The following is a 17,318-nucleotide window of genomic DNA, read 5'->3' as shown; positions in this document are numbered from 1 at the left end:
TCAGAAACAAGTGCACATCTGTGATAAAAATAATACTTTGTGTATTAATTCTCAGATTACCTACTTAATCCATTTCAGGGTTTTGGGACTGAGAACCTATCCTGGAACTCATTAGGAATAATGTAGAGGAACTAATCCTAAGAAGGACATCAGCCCATTTCCAGGATGCAAGTACTCACTTCTCCTCACTCATTCTTACATAGTACAAACAAAGAAAGAGTGAATTTTTTGTTGACCCACACTGACTGATATGTTGTCTTTCCTGTTCCCTGATATTCCTCTATGCATTTCTTCTCTAAAAGCCTTTCTGTGTCATTTCTTCTGTCACCATCCCTTAACTGGGAGGGCTGCCATTTCCTCATTGTAGGTCCTTCTTAAGTAGAATTAATGGCACTGGATAGTGAACATTTTTTGTGTTATTAGTCTTCAAGCAGCTCCTTTTACTCAACCATGTTCAATTTCATTTGGCTTTTCTGGGCTAGTGGTAATTCACCACAGCATTCATCAAAAAATATCATACTGAACAGCATTTCCAAGTTCTCCAGGTGTGCTAAATCAGCATGTAGAAGTGTTATTTCTGCAGGTTTAACACATTTTTATCATCCTCCTAGCTTGTACTGTTCCTAATTAACATCTCAGTGGTCATCCATTCGTAGATGACATAATGCAGAATATGACAAATGTTAACAAATTTTACAAAATGCTATTTAGGCAGTTGAGAAGACATTGACAAAAAAAGTGACAGAGTTAAAGATGTTAAGATTTGCACTTGGTGTGACAAGGATGGACAGGATTAGGAATCAGTATATTAGAGGGTCAGCTCAGGTTGGACGGTTTGGAGACAAAGTCAGAGAGGCGAGATTGCATTGGTTTGGACATGTGCTGAGGAGGGATGATGGGTATATTGGGAAAAGGATGCTAAGGATGGAAGCTGCCAGGTAAGAGGAAAAGAGGAAGGCCTAAGATAAGGTTTATGGACGTGGTGAGAAAGGACATGCAGGCGGTTGGTGTGACAGAGCAATATGCATAGGACAGGAAGAAATGGAAACAGATGATCCACTGTGGCAACCCCTAACGGGAACAGCCAAAAGAGAAGAAGGCAGTTGAGAAGATCTGCAATAATAATGTAGCATTTAAAAATTGTCCATAACTTGTGGACTTAACCTTAATTCTTTTTGCTTTTTCCATAACTCTGGAGGTAGAAGCTGACAGTTATACAATTAATTTTGGGAAATGTTGTTTAGTGGATGCATCTGTTCTTCATTTTATCCTCTTCCCCCTTCTTTGCTGTCTTTATAATTTTGTTCCATCATTTTTTTCGTGTCTTGTACTGGCACAATGTCATTCAGTATGAATTCCCTTCACTGATCATTTGCTCTGCAAGTTTTTCAATTGTTATATTCTCTGTGGAGTTGTACTGCAATTTATTGTGGGTATCTTGAGTTGATGTCTTTATTTCACTAAGGTACCTGGCAAGTTGATTTAAACTATATATGTTTTTGCAGTTTTAACTGTATATTCCACCCATGTTTTCACAAGATCCACTTGTGTATAACACTTTAAACTGTTATACACATGTGAATATTGCGCAGATCTGTATAACAATTTAAGCTGTTGCTCTATTTCTGCAGAAGTAATCACAGAAGTCAGAAATGAGATAAATGTTTTCAATAAACAAAACTATGTGCTATTATGTAGGATAGGTCACTGTTGCCAGTGTGGTAGTAAATAAACCAATAATCATATATTTCATAATAGTCCTACATTCTTTTCTTAATGTAGAATTCTGTTCAATATGACATGCTAAAAAGCAAATATTTTATGAATTTACAGTATCACTGCTGGTGCTATCAGCAACAGTATAAACAAATATTTTCTTTGCCTAACAGCCTTTAACACAGCGAGGTGTGAGAAATTACAAAAGGAGAAAGAGGAGCTGGAAAGAAGATTTGAGACTGAAGTAAGAAGGCTTCACCAACAGCAACATGAAGAGCTTCTGGCTCTTGAGGAAAAGTTAAAACTCCGTTATTCAGAGGAAGTCGAACGCTTGCGGGAAGAACATGAGCTACAGCTTGAACGAATCAGGATCCAGCATCTGGATGAGGTTAGTGCCATTTTCCTGCATCATCTGGTGCAGACAGCTGGACTGGACTGGTTAAAGGGAAAAAAACAGTCTTTTTTGTCTATAGTATACTCTAGTCAAAGAAATCTTAGTACTGCAGATAATATATATATATATATATATATATATATATATATATATATATATATTTTTTTTTTTTGTGCATTAAATTTCTAGCTGCTGGAGAGGGTGGTTCATATATCTGTGTAATGTACCCTTTCAGTACTGTAGTACTTAGCTAGAGTGTTTGCGAGCTGGGTATTCCTTTCTGGTGTATGGCTTGCATTTCTGGTTATGGCTCTGTAGTAGAGATTCTCTTATATCTTGGGGTGCAGTAAGTATAATATGTATCCTGAGATATACCTGATAACTGTAGCTCTACCATACTCAGTTATTTGTCAGTGAGTAGTAGGGTGTAACATGGAGTACAGCAGCAGCAGATATAATGTAGACCAACTCCTGTCAGGCTGAATAAGTCATAGTTTTCTAAGGCAACAAAAAGGTGCAGTCCTTTAGCTTTTCCACATCCTTTCCCTACCATTTCCTGGCTCTATGGTACATTGCATTCTCCCTCTGTGATAAGACTGCATGTCTGCCCTGTATCATTGGTGCTTTTTTCTTTCATGGTGTATAACATTACTGGTTCATCCATTTTAGGTAGTCTCATTCTCTTAATCCTGTGACAAGAGACAGGAATAAGGAACACTTCTGCATTACTTGTAGTATTTACACTACAAATCAGAAAATACATCAGTGATCTTATTGTTACAATTAATTTTTATTTGTTTTCTGGGATAGAGCACTGATTTCTATGGATCTTTTTCACACACAGCCTAGGAGTAGTGTATGGTTAAGTGACAATGGAGGCTAAGGGTATCAAACTTTGTACCTCTGGACCACTGGAAACAGCTCCTTAATCCTCTAAGCCAACTGCCAAACAATAACTATATATAGGTAGAGAAAGTGAATAAAATATCAAGTAACTTCAATAGAAGATTTGTCTAATGAAACCCAAGTCATTCTTCCAGTTTATAGAATGGGCAAACTGTGCATCAACACCCTGACTGGAGAATGAATGTTTTCCAGCAGGGTATTGATGAACAAGTAATGCCCACTGACAAATGAGTCTGCCATTTCACGGCAGCATAGTGTGAGTGTGTGTGTTTGTGTGTGTGTGTGTGTGTGTGTGTGTGTGTGTGTGTGTGTGTGTGTGTGTGTGTGTGTGTGTGTGTGTAAATGAGGGAGAATGGGCTCTATGTAAAATTGTTGTGTTTTACTTGGTTACTGTTTTTTAAGCACTGTATTATTTTTTATAAATCGATGTAAAATTCTTTCTCCAGCACCATTACCATATACTAGAGCAAGTTTGAAACATTAGACAGAGGAACTATTTTACATTAAAAATATATAAACAAATAATATTTTATTTAAAAAAAATAAATAAGAAAGTAAAACAACAATTTTACAGAGAGCCCATTCTCTAAGCACAATAATGCTCTCCAGGGTGTGTGTTAATGTGGAATTAACGCCCTTCCAGGGGTGTAGAGGCCCTCCGCCTTTTTTCCTTGGGTAGTTTTATGTCTATTTTTCTGGCTCTCTAGTATGTGTGACTCCATGCAAATACAGAAAATTATTAATTAGAGATCAGTCAAAACAAGAGAGTTTTTTGTGTTCAAGAGTAGATATAAAGAAAGTCCTACATACACGTGGCACAGAGGGATGAAGCCCTGACATGGAGCCCTGGTAGCCCATGTTAGATTAAAGCATCTGTGCTAGTTGGGGGGGGGTGATGAGGTTCATGGGTTCATACAAGGCTAGCTGCCCTTGTGAGCCATTTTAAGCCTGGCCAATTACCCTATGTGAGTGTCAAACCTTGCACGTTGTGCCTGTAAGGTAAACACCTTAAACATTATACCAACCTGCCACCTGCTCACCCATTCTTGGGAAGGGTGTTTCAGGCTTGCGTGACACCTAGGGGTAGCTACAGGTGTTGCCCCATGAAGGTTGATCATGCATTGGCATGCATGTCCTTCACGTGTAAAAACAGTAGCTGAGCTCTGAGCCCCAAAAGGAGAGGCGAGTCCACTGGGTCAGTCAGACTGGCCTGCTCTCTGCTACCTATCTTTCCCCTTTCTGGGGGAGATATTTGGCTGATTGGGCCCCCAGGCAGGGAATAAATGTGCTGTAAGGCTCTTGCCCAAGCTAGAGGATGCCTGACTCATCCCTAAGAGAGTAACAACAAGCCAAATGGGCAGAAGGAGGGGAAGTCATTCAGCAAGACCTGGTGAATAGGGGGTGAATAGTAATAAAGACAATTCACCTGAAGAAAGAAGCTCAAGTGGTAAATCTTCTTTATTGATGTCCAGGAATAAAAATACTGCAGCATATTATGGTTGACCATCTGGTCATAATGCCTCATAGTACATATGGTAAATGGAAGTTAGTACTTACCTGCAGTAGGTATAGAAGGAGCCACTGTGTGCACTACTTAAATAGATTTTATTTTATGAAGTTGAATAGTATAGTTCAAGTTATAAATCTAGACCATATAAACAGCATTGCAAGTTAGTGGACTCTGGCTGGTTGATTTTGTTGTCTTTGTCTTAATGGAAGATTCTAGTTTGCCAAATTCATTACTTTGCCATGATCTCATAAAGTTACATTAATGCTTATTCAGGAATCCAGAATCTGACAACTTATAGTGCCATTCATATAGTCTTCTTTGTATGTAAATTTAGCTGAACAACTTATCTGGTAAGATAAAATTGTGCTGAGTATGAGGGATACCATGGGCTGGATTCAGAAAGTCATCATTGCATCTTGGCAGCTGTTTTCGCTAAGCTGTAGTACTGATGCTATCCTGCATGAATAGGTAAGCAGCTTGGCAAGGCATGCAATAATATGGTGTCTTGGTGGGTCTATATTATATAATCGAAAGGAACAAATGTCAAATGGCTTAAATGTCGAAACTGCCATTCATTGAAATTGCTTTTGTGGGGGGCTGTGCCCCCCACACCACCCGCTAATTATATATACCAACTCCAAGATCGAACTACAGTGAGGAAAGGGCAAAATTCCCGATCTTCACTGTACCGCAATCTCACAAAAAAACAAATCGAAGAATGGCAATTTCAACATTTAATCCGTTCGACATTCATTCCTTTCAATTATATAATACAAACCCGTCTTGGAACAGCAGTCCGTTGACCAGATCCATGTTATCGCAGTCAACCTGAGAGTGATGGTATGTGCAGTTTGGTGCATGGATGGCCAGTTAATCAACACCAGTTCAAATTCTACAAGCAGATGTAGTTGTGTGAAACAGCTGTTACTAAGTATGTGTTTACATTTCTTGTAGGTTTGTGGACTTGTACACCATTGTCCTTGTGTGCAACACCAAGTCATATGTGCAATCTGCAGTACAGTCAAAGCCTTTCTGAATCTCATTTCCTGCCCACCACACTGGGCAGAAACCACTTCCACCAGCTGACAAGCTGTTTACTTTTAGTATTCTCTTGTCTTTAGATCACCGTTGGCCATATTTTCCAACACTTAGCAGTACAACGTTCTTGTGGCTTGGCACAAGGGTTTGCGAATCAGTCTTCTTCTCCTTTACTGGTTGGGTTCTAAATACTGCCAGGGCTTGTTTCTTGTGACTCCAGTTCCTTGTAATTAAAGCAATGTTGCTTTCAGAAGTTCAGAAGTGCTAATAACAGAACTTCTGACATTAAAATCACACTATATGAATAATGTTATTTCACCACAGTTTTTTTGTAACAAACCTTAAAGTGCATCTTATGTTCTTTAAAAGCATCATCCCATACATCAACATGTCTACAAACATTTTTGCTTATTGTTCTTCTGTACATTTATACAGCTCTTGTCATTTTTACATGTCATGTAGCAACATTTTCATCAAATAACGACAGGCTGAAATTAAGCTACTGATATGTGAAAAAGTGGATCAGTCTAATTCATTGGAGTGTAGTATGTAATCATGTTTTTGCAGTAAAGCAAGTCCTGTCTACCCCCTCATGTAAAAGGCTGAATCGCTCCACTTACATATTTTAACTCAGATATTGCACACTCTTGGGAAAGATGGACACTCACTTTTTTTTTTCCTCTTCTCAAAAATTAAATACATTTTTATTCTTTAATATAATAATATTAATGAGTGCAGTTCTCTCCTTTGTGAAATGAAAATTGCAAAATTTTGTCTGGAGTTTACAGGATAATTAGCCTTAATATGCAGTATAATTACCCTAAATATATTTGCTTTGGGATTTAGCTTGTTTTTTTTTTTTTTTTTTTTTGTTTCTTGTTGGAAACCTGCTGTGATATGCTTTCCATGACATCTGAGATGCAAAGTACTTGAAGCACCTAGACTGTGTTTGTGTGGCTTCTCAGAGAGGAGGTGCTCTTTGCAAGCCCCTTGCTGAATAAAAAAAAGATTCTGACAAGACAACCTTGATTTGGCTCCTGTGAGATTTCCCTGACCATGCATAAGTCCCCAAAAATGCAACATTTGTCAGTTTGCCACCACAGGTAGTGTTTAATGTCATATGCAAGGTGGGCAAGAATGTTTTCCCCTCTGATACACTGAGCCTTAGGACTCTCAAGCTGTTCCTGAACAAGGCACTGGAAAATTTTTCCTCCTTTCTTGGGGCTGTTTTCAAGGAAGATGTGCTCAGTTCTCTCTTTATGCTGTTCATTGTGGACCTTCAGTTGGCTGTTTGTGATGTGGACTGTGCTGACACTATGATTAAAAAAGCAGGTTCAGCAGAACCCTATGAAGGGTGGCTAACTTCAGCTTTCCTTTTTTTAAGGAGAAGCTCAAATAATTCATCCTGGATGCCAGTTTCAGAGGGGAGTTTTAATTCTGCCAGCCCTCACAGGGCCTGGTAGATGACCTCTTAACAAGAAATCAAACCCTCTCCACTATGATGGACCTATAGGAGCCCCCTTCAGCCCCCTCCAGCCCTTCTTCTTCTAGGCCTACCATTCCCTGTAAATAGAAACCTCCTAATCGATCAGGCAAGGTCCTTAAGCATCACATGGTCTCACTTGTGTGCCAGCTAATACATCCAAGAGAATGACTTAACCAGCTGAGCAGTCCTAGTCCTTACTATACTCTAGGGCTCTGGGAGCATTTCTGGCAGGTTCATCACTTCTTAGACCTTTAAATTTCTTCCACAGAAACATGAATCTGGCCCGCTTGTTGGTGTAACAGGATAAAGCCTGGATTATGACTCAAGTGGCCTACGTTTGATTAGCGTCTCAAGTGACTGCTGGAGCTGGTGCAGGTTAGGAAAGGAGTGATGTAGCTCTGCAGACCCATTTCCCCTAGGGAAGAAAGTGCAGGGGCATATGCAGCTGGTGCAGGTTAGGAAAGGAGTGATGTAGCTCTGCAGACCCACTTCCCGTAGGGAAGAAAGTGCAGGGGCATATGCCTCAGGTACATGTTCCTATGGTTCATTCCCCAGTGGAGACTAGAGACCCTGCAATATTACTGGCTTGAAGGGGAGTAGGGATATCCCAAGGGGTTATGTCATTCATGGAAATGGGAAGGATGCACTCACTGGTACTGACTGCACACAGAACCTTGGGCATGTTGCTGTGCATGCAGAATGTGATTAGGCTGCAAAAAAGCAAAAAACTTAGCCATAACAAAGGCTGCGTAAATGAGGATCCAACTTTTTGACTGTCACCCCAATGTATGTGAAATGAATGAGCCAACTGACTGAGAGCATGTCTAATGGTCGGCAGGCAGTAGAAGTAAAAATCTAACAAAAAAAAAGAAAATAGACCAAACTGACCCAGCTTTTAGAGTAGACTTAAACTGTACTTCTCAGAGTGGCTATTCAGACTGAGGCAATGACTTATTCACCAGTGTTTTTCTGGTTTTGAAGGGGATAGAAAGCTTCCATACTGTGCTAAACCATATCACCTTCTGCAAACATATTTGATACATCAGGTACTGGATTGTTACTCTCCAGAGGGTCTTCCCCTGTGGCTGTTGGGTGCCTGAATGTTCTCACTAGGCATCTTTTAGCATGTCATTGTCTGGGGCTGCTCATGATATTTGTGGGTGAGCATCACTATTGGATATAAAATGCTGTCATTCAGACATTCCTTTGCACCTAGACTAATTACCATGGTGTCGACCATGGTGGTTATAGTATTGCAGGAGGAGTATCTCTCTTCATTCTCCTACATAGGCAGCTGGCTTATGTTGGCCTTATCATGGGACTCACTTATGGCATCACCTCAGTGGATGCTGCCATGGCTGCAGTACCTGAGGGGCGATCACGAACAGAGATATCATTTCTTTATTCTTACATCAGAGGACTGGTTTCACTAAGGTGGAGTTGTGTACTGTCTCTGTTACTGGTCATTTATGCTCCTAGAGAAGACCTGAAAGATCCAAGAGCTTGGCAGCCTTTGTTTGGATACAGTTGAAGGTCCATGCCTGGACAGGTACAGCAGAGAGGGTCCAGGCCTGGACCTTCCTAGATCTTCATGATGCATTTGGCATACTCGAAGATGTACATATTTCAGCAGATTGTGAGATGTCAGTGGTTGTAGAACCATAACGTGCTTCTTTTAGATCTCTTCTCCTGTTATCAGCCCCTTATTTCCTGGGTCATAGACTGGTGGAGAGTCCACTTCAACCTTCAGGTGGATGCCCCACTCCTGCAGCCAAACCTTTTGCATGTTCTGATGCTAGTTGCTTTGTTGGTAGAATGGGTTGCTCACCTCAGTTCCTCCTTCATAGTTGAAGCTACTTGTAGTCTTGCTAGTCATAAAGGCCTTTGGAGTGAAAGCTGTTTCTGTAATCCTGTCTATTCCCACAATAATTTCAATGTCTGATATCTGAACAAGGAATGGGTCATGTGATCATGCCTCCTATGCAGAGAAGTTAATGTGCAGTGAGCCCTAGATAACAGACATTACTGTTTCACCAGTTGGTAGCCAGGCGAGGTGATCATAGGTGTGTTCTAGGCTAATGGCCCTGGAGCCTTTACAAGCCTAGCCCATAGGATTACCCTGTGTGTGTGTTGTGGGGGGTGGGGTGACTCAAGAAAACTGTCTGGTTAAGTGACTTGCTGTGAGTCACACATTAAGCAAATGAAGACTGTGGAAATAAAACTCAAAGGATGAAGCTTGTTAGCACAGTATAGCCTTAATGCAATGTGCTGAAACAGTAGACACAAAACTAATGAGATAAAATATTAAAAAGATTCAAGTGCTATTGTTTCTTGCTTTGCTGCAGAGAGGGTAGAACTGGCAATCATCAAGCAGTTCCTTTCCAGGTGGACTGTCACCTGCATTATCTTTTGCCATCATACACCTTATCATCTGATGGAAAATGCTGTGGTTATAGGCCACTTCATCAGAATGTGACTGCTTCCAGAATTTGCTTCAGGAATGCTTCCATTGCAGAAATTTATGCCATGGCCACTTGATGATTGGTTCACACTTTTACAAGCATTATTATATTGACACAGTTCCTTATGTAACACCTCTTTTGGTACCTCTGTACTTCAGGACTCAGTCTTCTGATCTGTTAACTTTAACTGTTCTTTCTAGGTTACACCTTGTTGGATTTACCGCTAGGGTTTTCATCAACCCATCATGGAAGATCCCCAGTGTTTACTATGACAGCTGGGTCAGTAATGAGGTAATACATTTCCCTTAAGCTGCAAAATATCCGAACAAAATCATCTAAATGATAAAAATAACACCTCTGAACATTGCAAGCAAAAATGCAAAATAGTGTTCAGTCAATTTTGCAGGGTCTGCATTGCCTTGTACCCCTGGTTTTAATAATATTTAATACCTCTGAGTTCAAACAAAATTAGAGAAAAGGTAAAATTTTTTAAAACTTAAACTAACCTCTTTCCCTTTCTCTGAGTCAACGCACCTCATATACAGAACTACAGAACCTGTGCCATAGCGGTGCGAGACATATTAAAACACTGCTAGATAATTGATATCACAGCAGCAACATTTTAAATCACAATCAAGTAGCAGATTCCATTGCCTCTGTTCTATAACAGATACATTTTTATTGTATCATTTGATCTATCGGGATACTTTCCTCGGTGGGTCACAACCTTCTGCCATCCTGTTGCGCTTGAACTGTCCAGCAAATTCTGTTGGTGTTCACCATAAGTCAGGCAAGTGTATGCTTGTATGTTACTTGTTTACTTATCAAAAGTAATATATATGATTATGTTACTTGTTTACTTGTTAACAGTGAAAGTGTCAAACCACTTTTTTTGATTTAAATAAAATTATTGCTTATGCTTGTAACAGTGTGTCAAATCATCATTTGTTTTCTGTCTGTGATTTTTATGGACTGTGTCTGCTATGTATTGCAGTAACATTAGAAAGGGGATGCAACACATGTAGGAGGGTCAAAGGGGGCCACATTCAGGCAAAGCATTCCAAACATTTCAGATACAAGGTCACACAAAATAAAAACATCAGCAAAAACTAAAAGAAAAACCCAGCCAAGCTAGATTTTCTACTGTTTGATTCTTTAAATCCTGTTGTATTAGAGGTAACATGGGGTATATGCAAATGACCCTTGAGGACATCAGGTGTTTCAGCTATATGGCAGTTGTGAATGCCCACAACTGTTTTTCTCTTTAAGTCTGTTATGGACAAATTCAGACCAATAAAGCCAAACCCCACTAGCTGTGGACATGCAGGTAAGCAATCACACTGTTGAAAATCTAGACTGGCTGAGTTTTCTTTTAGTTTAAACATTTCAGGTACAGGAATATTGTAGCATCAGAGATGCTGCTTTATCCATCCATCCATCCATACTCACCCCTTTTCCCATTTTGCACATAGGGTCGGGGTGTCACTTGAACAGTGACAATCATCTAGAGCCAAGGTGCTGCTTTATGTCATCTGTAAATATTAAGACATATGTCTGTATTACTATATAGTCTTCCACATCCTGTGGTTCTTTTTTCATAAATGAAACAAATGTAACTCAGATTTACTAATAACACTTATTTTATATTGTCTGTTGCTAAATAAGAGCTGAAGTAAAGAAAAGATAAAGGGGAAACACCTGGTGATAGTAGAAGGAAATATGTTTGGAGAGTGTCATTGGATTGTAAATTAATTTCAAGTAATTGCAACATCTTATAAACTGTTCAAAAGGAAAGTGCTGCTACTTTCATGTACAAGAGGAACCATTTCAGACTGGTTTATATTCATATCATTCTAACATATTCTACTGCAGATGTTTGCCCCACCATCATCTCACATAAACGTTTTTCCATGTTCTGAATTTCTTAGTAGAATATCTTATATCATAAAAGAGTGAAAAAGCATCTGTTTTTTCCACCACTGTTGGAGCTCACAAACTTTTTGAGGGAAGAGTAGTACATTTTCTGATATTTAACATGGTCCAAAGAATACCTTGTTGAAAAGAGAGGATCTTATCGGGAATAGGTAAGTTAAAGAGGATGAACTGTTTGAAAACCCAGCATTGTCTGAGGAAGTAGTTTTGAGTTGCATTTTCTATTGTATGCTAAAAATCTTGTATTTCTGAGTAGTTGAAGAATACCTGTGACCATGTGCCTAGCTATTGAGTGTTATATTTAGGTGTTTATTACATTATCAAACTTTTAAATGTTTGAACCTCATATGGTCGAAGCCATATGATCAAACTTTTAAAAGTTCGAAAAGTGAAAAAAAAAAATTAACAACAGAAAAAACCTACCTGGCCATTTTAAGCAGGGGCAGGACACCTGCACCCCCACACCCCCCACTCTTTAAGTATACCAACTCTGAGATCGCACTACAGTGCAGGAAAAGGAAATCTTCCCATTCCGCACTGTAAGGAAATCTCCATTGAAACGTTCAAACTTTTAAAAGTTCGATCATATGGTGTTTACCATATGATGTTCGAACTTTTAAAAGTTTGATAATGTAATATGTACCCGTTATATTTTCATCTAAGAGATACTTGGGATCATTTTAACAATCCTGTATCAGTTATGCACAAGGTGTCCATCTAATTTATCAGTTAGTTGTAAAATAACTAGTACAATTACCAGAGTAAAGAAATTCTGGGTTGGAACTTTAGAATTACTGGTATTTATCTCTTGCACCTTCATCTGTTTCAAAATTTTTCAAATGGTTTATTGTAGTTTGAGTTGCTGAGTTAGCAGAGGCAGGCTTTAGACAGAAATTGGTCACGTTGGATTCATGATGTGAGTTGCAATACGTAATGTGTTTTTATGATTGGAACTGTATGTTTCAATTCTTACTGGATAGTATAGTGTAAGATGAGCATACATATAGCTAGTCTAAGGTTAAAGTGTATTTATCAAGCATGCTGATTGCCTGAATAAACTCCAGTATGTAAAAATACATTTAAGTGGGTAACTGTTCAATGCAAGTATATATGCTTAAATATAAATTAACTGTGTTAATCAAAACACAACTTTCAAAACATAACTTCAAACATACAGCATGAAATCGAACTAAAGATGACAGAATCTTAAATATCATGCTAACAAACATGATCTTTTTACTCACCGTACATGGTTGTACCATCTGCAACAGACACAGAATGTGGTACCATTATCTTTAGCCTTAGAGTAAAATCAAATTCATTCACAAATCATCCTTCCTAGACTTAAGTATGATACAATTAATAATATAGTCTAGAAAGCCCAAGTACTGTCCTCTGTGATCTAGATAAACTTGTTCAGGAAGGTGTCAGTGGGTTCTTCGATAATTTTAACATTTGCATAAAGAAACATAAACTAGTAAGACATAAATACATAGATACATTAAAAGAAATTAGTGGAATTGTAAAAGTTAATAATAAAAGCAGACAAAAAGAGGTACTGCTTACCTTTCAGAAATTACTCTAGTCATAAAAACCAGACTAAGCTACATGCTTTTCTTATGAAATCTTATAGATCCAACTTTGATCTTGAAATTGTTTTCCACCCTTATACTTAGACACCACTGCACTGCGGTGGTGGTGCTGCGGTAGCGTTGTCGCCTCACAGTTAGACGTTGTCCTGTTAGATTCTCAGCTAGAGCGTCTTCTGTGTGGAGACATGCGTGAATGGGCGTACCTTCGTTGAAGGTTGTGCGTCAGGGCTGGCAACTCGGCATGTAAAAATCAACTGCCAATCATTAGCGGACCGGAGTTCTGCTGTGGTGACCCCTAACCGGGAAAAACTTAAAGACGCAACAACAACAACATACTTAGACACCACTACGATGGCCATCCTAACCATAAGGTGTTCTTTAAATAACATCAGAAAATGTTAAGGGAAAATTTGACAGTAACATCATTAAGAAACAGTGAAGTGATTGCCAAGCAACAAGATGCAGCATATGTGCTTCCAGGAAATGTTTATGCAGTCTTCACAATAAGCAAATAACATTCAAAGGGGATACAGTATTTCTTATCCTGGGAAGATATGGTTGACAGACCGCATTGCTTTATCAGGAATGGTCTGCACATGTCCCTTCTAAGCTTTCAAATATTGGCAGAAATCTTATCCACCCCATAGTGCCTTTTTTAGGTATTGCCAGCTTGATAAACCTTCCATAATAGCAAAACAACCCAAGAAAATCTAAAGGTGCTACTGCTCAATGCCAGGAGTCTAAATAAGAACCTCTAATCCTTACAAGCTCTCTTCATGCTTAAGAATTTAGACATCTGTGCAGTTGCTGAGATATCATTTAAAGCTGTGGAATGTACCCCAGCAGTACATGGCTATAATGCCTGTTTAGACTAGCTACAGCACAGGAAGGGACAAAAGGTGGAGGTGTCTTTAATTTGTGTACAAATACACGTTAAGGCTGGTCAAACATTGTGATGTGCTTTAAATTTTCCATGTCCAAATCACCATTAATAAAGTCCCATACCATATCCTTGTAAGCTATAGGTCCCACTCTATGAGCCAAGAAACCCACAGCACATACTTAAATCTACTGAAGATATGCCCCATTTGAGCTAATACAATATCCATGGGTGACTTTAACTACCCCCACTATAAACTGGGAATTGTACAGAACACCAAGCATGCATCCCTAGAGATTCTTGGACTTTATAAACACAAGCATCCTGAATCAGCTAGTCTGTACACCCACTAGGGATACTAATAGCCTTGATCAGGTCTGCACAAACATAGGAGAACATTGCACCCCAGAGTGTAATGTCCTCACTGGTCAGGTCAAACCATAAAGCTGTTTCCTTAGAAATAAAAATAAAACCCGAGACCCCAGCTAATCCTGGAACTTTTAGGAATTATTCTAAGACAAACTTCCTACTATTAAATGATAACCTATCAAAATTACAAACCCTAAGAATTCTGCTGCCTATGTGGAATTGTTCATGGAAACTCTGTACAATCATGTTAATGGTTGCACAGAGACAGCTGTACCTACCCAGAGTAAGCAGAGGACAAACTCAAACAATAAGCCACCTTAGTGGAATCCCAACATCAACAGGTTATATAACAAAGGTAAGAAAATCACAGCATGAATTTGGAAGTGCAATGTCCGGCAAAGTAAAAACTCTCTCTCTGATCTAAATGAGCAGCTCAGGGGGCTAATAAAGTCTACCAGAACCAACTTGAGGTAAAAATAGCCTCCCAGGCCAAGGTCAGTCACAAGGCATTCTTCAGTTATGTCTGTAGCCTCAAAGACAATACACAGCAATGTGCTGAACTAATTGTAAATGGAGCCACCTATACTGAGCCAGAAGATATAGCAAATCTAATGGCATATAAATTCAGCTACAGTTTACCCCCCCCACAGACAATGTTCAAGAAATACCCTCAAGTATAACTCCCCAACTGTCACTAGGAAACAGGGCCTCAATGAACTCTCCACTCCAAGAGCACTATATGGATGGGCCCTGATAATATCCCAGGATGTCTCCATAATATCAAAAAACAACTTATCAGGACCACTAGAATCACTAATTAACTATAGCATCCAGACAGGTTTTGTGCCATATGAGTGGAGGACAGCAACTGTAAAGCCCCCTGCACAAGGGAGGGCCATCTATTGACCCAGGTAACTACAGATCCATAAGTCTGACTAGTCTCATATGCAAAGTCCTGGAAAGAATTATCATAGAAATGATAAACAATGGCATAGTAAACTTTCAGACACTGGATCCAGCCTAGTCTGGTTTTGTAAAGGGCAGATCATGCCTACTCATCTTGGTGGAGTACTTCAACAAGGTCACCAAAGCAATGGGCAAGGTAAAATGTTGTATACTGCTTACTTTGACCTGGCAAAAGCATTCTAAACAATGCCTCACTGGGGCATGATAGACAAACCTCGCAAAATTAGGTATAAACCCACTGGATAGACATCTGGCTCACAGATAATACCCAAGAAGGTAGGATAGGGGAGACTACCTTCCCAAAAAGGCCAGTCACGAGTAGAGTCTCTCAAAGCTAGATGCTGGGCCCTTCCTTTTTGGCATCTACTTCTCTGAGGTCACACTTAATGTCAGGGGTCTCTAGTTGACCACGTTTACAGACAGTTGCGAACTAGATGTATTCATAGAAACCCCTGAAAACATAAATTCCTTCCAAGAAGGCCTGGCCTGACACAGACTAATGACTGGTGCCAGAGCCATGATCTAAAACTCAATGCCAAGAAAGAAATAACAGCATCCTTTATGAAGTTGGCTATACCTAGCCACCCCTAAGAATAGACCTAGTGGTCAGGGATTTGGGAACATGTAGACAATAACCTGGCCTTTGATCATTGTGTGTCTGTTGCAGTAATGATATCATTATATATTGTGAAATTTATATAAGCAAAGGCATGACATCTAGGTTGAAGGATGTCACTGTCTGTCTTTCCTTGGTTCTTATCAGACCAGTCATTTTGCACAGTGCCCCCTTTGTTATGTACCTGGCCTTCATATGTAACAACTGGAGTGTCCACAGATGTTCCAAACAAAAAGAATACAGGACATAAACAGCATGTCCTACATAGACCACGTCAAACACCTATTCCTGTGCTCTGTCTCCTACAGAATGGTGAGAATCCATCTATGCCTGCCTAAAAAGCATCCTCTGATCCTATTCTGATGGACCTGCTGTACATCTGCCAAACAAACAGCAGCAGAATTACTCAATCAAGGGCCCTAAACCTCATCTGGAACATAAATAGGACATGTTGGAAGGACAGGTATGTGTCCCAGTGAGTATTGCTTCTCTGGGGGTCTACATTGTATTTTCAAAGTTTGAAAACTTTGAACATTAAATAATCGAATTTAAATGTTCGAAGTTTCAAACATTGAACATATAATTAAAAAAAAAAAAAAAAAAAAAAGCGGAACTTACCTGACTAGTGTAGGCGGGGGGGGCAAGCCCCCCTGCATCCCCCACAACCCCCGCTCTTTAAATATACCAACTCTGACACCGCATTATAGTGCAGTCTTGGAGTTGGTATATTTAAAAAGCAGGGTGTGTGGGGGTACAGGGGGGCTTGCCCCCCTACTTAACAGCCGTTAGTTTTGAGTTTGTTTGTTTTGTTTTTTTTTACATCTGTTGGAAGTTTTATAACTTCGAACATTTAAATTTGATATTTTAATGTTCAAAGTTATAAAACTTCGAACATATGATATAGACCCTTCTCTGGAACAGGCTTCCCATCTATGTGAAGCAGAGTTCTTCCCTAACACAATTCAAGTGTAACTCAGACCAGTGGGTGGAGAATTGGAAATTTACCCCTGGTCTGGCACCTATGTCTCTTGTAAACAGAGGCAGCTTGTAAATGATTGACTACCCATGCCTAAGCCTACATGTACCCATAAAAAATAAAAAAAATAGGGTATCAAAACTTGCCAGATACATTTAGGAAGCATGGCTAGGCTTACAAAGGGACCCCAGTGTCATTAGCCTAGTAATCACCTATGAACCTATATATCTGAGGGCTATAGAGACCAGAAGAGAAATCCCTTATATAACTACAGACATGGTAAAGTAAAAATAAAAACTCAAGTTCCATGGGTCCAGACCTATACCAGGAGGTTTCCCACATAGAATCAAGGAAAATCCAACAAGACCTCTGTCAGTTATATTAAATAAATTGTTAGCATGCAGACACATTCCCTGGAAAGGCTGCCTTCTCTTACAGATAACCTTTCACTTTAATGGATATTTTCACTGCACGA

At 39.4% G+C, this 17,318-nt stretch overlaps 1 protein-coding gene across 1 annotated transcript in view; it reads left to right on the top strand.

Moving 5' to 3' along the window:
* The window catches only part of MTUS2 (microtubule associated scaffold protein 2), a 3,916,139-nt gene that overhangs the window by 3,594,720 nt on the left and 304,101 nt on the right, over positions 1-17,318 (top strand). Inside the window, exon 11 of the mRNA XM_044073264.1 lies at positions 1,890-2,104. Coding sequence (XP_043929199.1) covers positions 1,890-2,104 — 215 coding nt within the window. The remainder of the gene's footprint in view (positions 1-1,889; positions 2,105-17,318) is intronic.

This window comes from Protopterus annectens, chromosome 5.part1 (genome assembly GCF_019279795.1).
Source record: "Protopterus annectens isolate FY-2018-M chromosome 5.part1, PAN1.0, whole genome shotgun sequence".
Lineage (NCBI taxonomy): Eukaryota > Metazoa > Chordata > Ceratodontiformes > Protopteridae > Protopterus > Protopterus annectens.
This window is presented reverse-complemented; position numbering and strand designations above follow the sequence as displayed.